This window comes from Micromesistius poutassou (genome assembly GCF_964030765.1).
Source record: "Micromesistius poutassou genome assembly, chromosome: 14".
Lineage (NCBI taxonomy): Eukaryota > Metazoa > Chordata > Actinopteri > Gadiformes > Gadidae > Micromesistius > Micromesistius poutassou.
The window spans coordinates 9,324,720-9,331,263 of record NC_140284.1 but is presented as its reverse complement, the minus strand read 5'-3'; the positions used below and the strand labels follow the sequence as shown (position 1 = coordinate 9,331,263).

Here is a 6,544-nt window from a genome sequence, read left to right as displayed (position 1 = left end):
AACGGATTGTGTATTTATATATATGTATATATATGTGTATGTATATATATATATTTGTATATATAAATATGCATATATGCACACACATATATATATATATATATATATATTTACATACATACACATATATGTGTGTATATATATGTGTATATATATACATACATATGTTTATGTAGATAGATATATATATATACATATCTATAAAGGGAGGAAATACGCATTAAATAGTGTCACGTCGTCTATGGAACACATCACTGTTGGGGGATTCCTCCGATGACAACACTCTGGTCTCTCATCTGCTCGCAGGGAGATCTCCATGGAAACGTCCGCTCTGAGGGTCTGGATCAGTCTTTAGTCGGGTGGCGTTCCGTGTGGTCGCACCACCTCAGGACGGTTGTTAAATAACTACGTTTTGGGGTTGGAGAGGCGGACCCCCAGGTCCAGGTCCAGGTCTTGGACCGCGTGGGTCCATGTTGGTGACGGAGCCTGACGGAGACAGAGGGCCCATGCAGGGGTGTGGTGGTGGTGGTGGTGGTGGTGGTGCAGTGGGGGCGGGGGTTCATAGTCTGGGGTGCTCTGGTTGGTCAGGATCCACGTGGCTCCCTCGCCACACTGGCAGGGAGGGTGGGGCCCCGGGGGGCCCGCTGTGGGCCCCTCCTTGCCGCCTCCGGCCGCCTCCTCCTCCTCCTCCTCCTCCTCCTATTCCTCCTCTGGGGCGATCAGTGTCTCTCTACCGACGGCTTCTGGTGGTGAGGGGCGTGGTGCTGTCGGAGTCTGGGTCCTAGGGACGCACGCACACACACACACACACACACACATACACACACACACACACACGCACACACCCGTGATTAGGAGGATAATATTTTATATATACAAATACAAAATGATCTCTATCCCTCTTCCTCTGTCTGTCTATTTATCTAAATAATAATAGCGTGTTTGAAGCCTAAGTAAATGTGTCTGAATCTGTATATATCTGTATGTGTCTGTCTGTATATGTGTGTGTGTGTGTGTGTGTGTGTGTGTATATGTCTGTATATATGTGTGTGTGTCAATATATATCTGTGTGTCTGTATATATGTGTGTGTGTGTGTGTATATATGTGTGTGTCTGTACAGTGTGTCTGTATATATATATGTGTGTGTGTGTGTGTGTGTGTATGTGTGTGTGTGTCTGTATATATGTGTGTGTCTGTTTATGTGTCTGTATACAGTGTGTGTTTATGTGTGTATGTATCACGTCTCCATGTGTCCGGGGGGCTTACTGTGCTGCAGGGCCGGCAGGACGCTGGGGGTCTGGAAGGTCTTGACGGTGGCGGGGCCCTCCCCCGCGGTTGTGATCACCTGCACCTCCAGCCGGTAGTAGGTGGCAGGCCGCAGGCTGGAGACCACCAGCAGACTGTGGTCCTGGGGGGGGGGGGGGGGACACAGAGAGACCATCAGCCCCAGGCCAGCAGGGGGGGGGGGGGGACGTTGGGACGTTGCGTGAGGCGGGGGGGGGGCCCTGGGGGGGCCGGTGGGACCGGCCCCGGAGGTATCGTGTTCGCGGCTTCTTTGCACAAACCACAGACGAAAACAAGGACTTTGTTTTCATAAGACCCGTTTTCTCCCCCTCCCTCTCCCCTACTCTCTCTCCCCCCCCCCCACCCCACTGCCAGCCTGTCTAAATGTGCAGTGGGTGGTTTTATTTATAGATGAGCTGTGCATGCTGGGAGCTGCAGACAGGCAGAACGTGTTGTTGATAGAGCAGATTATGTAGAGTAGCTGTGCATTCTGCCAGCCGCGGTACCGCCGGGGATGAAAGGAGGGTGGAGGCGAAAGGTAGATGAAAGACTCAGGACTCTGTGCCCCCCCCCCCCCCCACCCCCCTGCCCCCCACCCCCCACCCCCCCTTCGGTGCCAGTCTGCACTCTGCACCTTATCTCAGGACCTGGGTGGTAAGAGAACATAACACCCTTATCCCTTCGACACGCTGACTTACTGACATGCGCAGTATTACAAAAACGCTGAGGCCAGCTCTTCTTCCCCCTCGGGAAGCAGGAGGGAAGCCTCCTCCGTTACTGTGGCTACTGATGAGCTGCGCCGTGCAGCACATCAGTCTGGCCATCTCCGCTCTGCCTAAACACAGCCTCTTGTTCCCTATGAGCCTCTTGACTTCCTATGAACCTTGTGCGTCGTTGACCGGTTGCTGACACCGGTGGAACGAGAACAAGACGAGGGGGACGACGACAGAGGCGAGGAGAATAAATGTCAGAGCTTTTTGACGAAGATTTGACAAAGCAATATCGGAAAACATGTAACCAGATTTGATGTTGGATTAATGGAGGTCTGTCACTCTCTCTCTCCCCTTCGCCGGTAAACCATGTACATAACTGATGATGATCTCTCCCTCCCTTGCCAATATCCGCACGCCCCCCTGGTCCAGGCATGGGATTGGAACGTGAGGTTAAAGACAAGGAGGTTCAAGACGGCATGGAGGATAAAGGTGGAGAGGAGATGAACCCAGGGGAACGTCATGGGAGAGACTCACTGGGGGGAGGAGCTGGGACTGGGAGATGATGCCGTTGTGATGGGAGTGACTTACTGGTGGAAGGACCTGGGACTGGGAGATGATGCTGTTGGGGAGGCTGTTCTGCCGGCTCTCGGTGGTCACTTCCGCCCAAGTGACCTGGAAGCCCGTGATTGGCTGATGGGGAGCCAGCCTGGACACGCGCCACAGGAAGCTGCCGGTGATGTTCCCGTCGCTGATGGAGAACGAGGCGGTCAGATTCTCGGGCTTCGCCAGGACCTTGGGGTGAGCTGGAGAAGGGGGAGACGGGGGAGACGGGAGAGACGGGTTACTCGAGCGTTCTCCACCAGGCAAACAAGTACAGAGAAAACGTCCCAGAGGAGGGTTTGAAATAGATGAATTGATCCCGACTCGAGACCTACGGGATGAGCTCACCGCGTCCAGGACGTCCCGCTGTCTATAGCGGCATGCCGTAGACAGCGGTAGGACCTTCAGCGCGTCGGACAACCGTGAACGTTTACAGTTTAACATTCAGTTGTTTGGTGGTTTGAGGCTGAGAGCGAGCAGAGACTCTCTCTATCCCTCTCTCTCCCCCCCAACCCACCCCCACACACCCTGGACAATCTGCAATTTGCATAATATGTATTTGTTTATATTACCTCTGCCTCTTTTTTATATGCAATTTAAATGATGTATAATATATCAATATTGCTCACTTTTTATTCATTTTGATTGACTTATTTGATTTACTTTTACTGTTTGTTCATTTTGTTGTTTGTCAACTGTACTGTTGTCTGCCGACTGACTTGCTGAGCAACTGGATGTCTGAGGGGATGAATACAATATCAACTCGCTTACAGCCCACATTGGAGCTACACGACACGCTCACAGTGAAAAGCGCCGCACAAGCATGTTTGTCAGAACATGTTTGTGCGACACGGTGCAGAGCAGCAACACAAGGTGAGGCCGCTTAATCACATTCTCAGATCAGTGTTTGCTCGCCCCCTCCGAGGTGGCCGCGCCCGCCCGCCCCACTACTGACCTCCCTCCCCCGGACAGGGGACGTGCTTGTGGGTCTTGCTGCGGATGGTGGCGCAGGACGGGGTGAGGAAGGTGGTGCTCTCGTCCTTGGAGCGTCTCTTGGGCTTCAGCACCTGCACCGTGACCTTGTACTTGCAGGAGAACAGCAGGTCCGGGAGGTTGATGAAGTTCTCCTGAGCCGGGGTGGAACACATTGCAGCAGTCAGCGCCGGGGCTGTGACGTTGGGAGGGGGGGGCCGGGGGGGGGTCAGCTCCCCCGGGGGGCCCCCGGAGATAATTAAATACACAGAGAGCCAGGGAGCCACAGAGAGCCAGAGAGGGGATCGCGTAGCAGTCTCAGGCCTCCAGGAACAGAGCTTCACGGCAGCTCTTTGAACGCTCACATGGTACGGCTTAGCAACTATTGTCCCGCCGGAGCCGGAGATACGAACGATCGTTTCTTTTTATAGCTTCCAAATGTAGCGCAGCAGAAAATAATAATTAAGACGAGGGCGGCAAAGTGGATTCATGTGTGAATCCATGTGATTCGCGTGTTCCGTTAAGCTGGGATGGCATAGCGAGCCATGTTAATGAATTGCATTCATCACGTTGAATACTTTAGAGTGATTTCAGAGTTAAATCGTCGATTGATCTTCTCAGAACCTCCCCTTGTTTATCCTCCAGGAAACCCCCAAAAAAAAACCTCAGCGAGTGATGGATTCTGAAGTTGCATTTCTAATAAAGTGCTCGAACATTAATAGCTTGCCCCTAGAGAAAGGGTGTGTGTACTCTCTGTCTGATATGAAACAGCTCTGATTAAATGTGAATGAGGCGCCGTGCTCACACACGCACACACACACACACACACACACACACACACACACATGCAGACACACACACACACACACACATGCAGACACACACACACACACACACACACACACACACACACACACACACACACACACACACACACACACACACACACACACGTGTGTGCAGACACACACACACACACACACACGCACATAAACACACGCAGAAACAGACATTCATGCAGATGAAAACACACACACACACGCATGCATGCACACTCACTTTCACAAACACACACACACACACATAGAGGCCCACGAGCAGCGGGCTGGAAAGTGTCCCAGGGATCCATAGTAAAGGATGTATGTTTCCTAGCAACCAGAGTACCGGTCCCGAAGAATGCATTGATTGCCAGGCCTCTGCCATCCCATATCAGCCTGAGTCCAACCAGCCAACTCCCAGCACAACACCACCCCCGACAACCTCCCCAAACGCCCCCCCCCCCAAAACGCCGTCCTCCCGGTCGCACCCCCAGCCTCCTCCTCCTCCACCCTCCTCCTCCTCCTCCACCCTAATGCACTCTAGAGTTGAATGGAGCCGGCAGAACGCTGCGGCCGGCCTCTTGGAAGTGGATCCTTCCCCGTTCCCGGACACAGCGCTTTAGGTAATGACTTTTATTGGCTGACACACACCGCGCGCCTGACCACTGGAATGACTCACGGAACACTCCCAGTCACGGCCAGCGTCTTGCCCGGTGGGGGCGCCGGCCCGGACTCGCCAGGACCCCCCCGGACCCCCCTGAGCGGGGGCGGGGGGTTGGGGGGGGGTTTCCTAAAAGGCCTTTTGGATCGGCTCGATGGTGATGGTGCAAGAGGGCAGTGCATTCTGGGACGTTTCTACAGTTACCTCCTTAATCCAATAGTATTTACGCTGCTTTGAAAATTAGGTTTTGTTTGAACCCGAGAACTTAGCGCTAACGCTAACATTGGCTCACGGCGTTTACCGTCAACGCCCGCGTCATCGGGGTGACCGGACCCCATACCCGATCCGACCGGCTTAAGCAAACCGCCCGGCCGCAGAGTACGGTTGCCCGGACGACGGCCCTCAACACATCCCACCCCGGCCCGGCCCCAGTCTCCCAGGAGTGAGAGCTAAGCGCTAAGGCCTGGCTGTGGGGGACCCTGGGGGACCCTGGGGGGACAGGGGCGGGGCTCACCTGCGTGACGGACTTCTCGGGCCCCCGGCTCTCGTTGTGGCTGCAGAACTCGGGGCTCCACTGGACGTGGTAGCGGCTGAGGGAGGAGTCTGGAACAGAGAGGAGGACGAGGGTCAGGAGGAGGGTCGGGCAGGGGAGAGAAACATCCACCGCTGTAGAGACCTCTGGGTGAATGGACAGACTCACATCAGCACGGACCTCACCGGGGGGGGGGGGGGGGGGGGGAGAGATGGAGATCAGGTCATCATCCAACTGAGACCCACTTGAAGATTGAGACACTGAGTGTGTGTGTGTGTGTGTGTGTGTGTGTGTGTGTTGGTGTGTGTTTATGTTTGTGTGTTTGTGTGGATCTCTGGGTGGAATGGAAAGACTAACATCCCATCCAAACGGTGGGAGCCCGCGTTGACAGCGGTCCGAGTCTCTCACAACCCGGGAGAGTTCTCCATGTCTGCGGTGTCCTTAACCAAACCATACGCCACATCCAATTAAAACGCTCCGCTGTTACCCTGGCTGGCAGGGGGAAATTGAATCCATCCATTCCATTAAATAATCGCTCTATTAAGTATATCGCAATCAAACGGTTCCATGTGTATGCATTTGATTAAGGTCACATGTCCGCATGTAGTGTGCTGCGTCTGTAATGGACTGCTTTAATATCTCTGCTCACGGGCCAACTGCACATTTCCATCCGAGGCCGGACAGTGAAGTGCTATTCTATTCTATTTTATCTCCGAGAACAGACAGAGCGGAGACCTCGCCCCCCCAGAGCAGAGCGCTGGCGTCTGCAGCCCCCCCGCCGTGTCAGAGGACCTTCACACAAGCCCGCCGGCGCCGCTGCAGTGACATTCCCGTTGCAAGGGTGACCGAGCCTCGGCTAACGAGCTGTTGTTTATCCTTGCATCACCCGCACCCCGTCCGCCCTGTCTCTCAGATTTTGATTTTTCTGGATTTATGATTTATTCAATTTTGTTGCTTCGGCTG

General features: G+C 53.9%; 1 protein-coding gene across 1 annotated transcript in view; it reads right to left on the bottom strand.

The window, feature by feature from the left end:
- Positions 1-719: 719 nt before the first annotated feature.
- anos1 (anosmin 1) overlaps positions 720-6,544 on the bottom strand; it is a gene marked incomplete at both ends in the record, with an annotated part of 16,758 nt that continues 10,933 nt past the window's right edge. Inside the window, 6 exon segments of the mRNA XM_084478938.1 lie at positions 720-781; positions 1,268-1,409; positions 2,587-2,797; positions 2,799-2,801; positions 3,550-3,725; positions 5,564-5,652. Coding sequence (XP_084335064.1) covers positions 720-781; positions 1,268-1,409; positions 2,587-2,797; positions 2,799-2,801; positions 3,550-3,725; positions 5,564-5,652 — 683 coding nt within the window.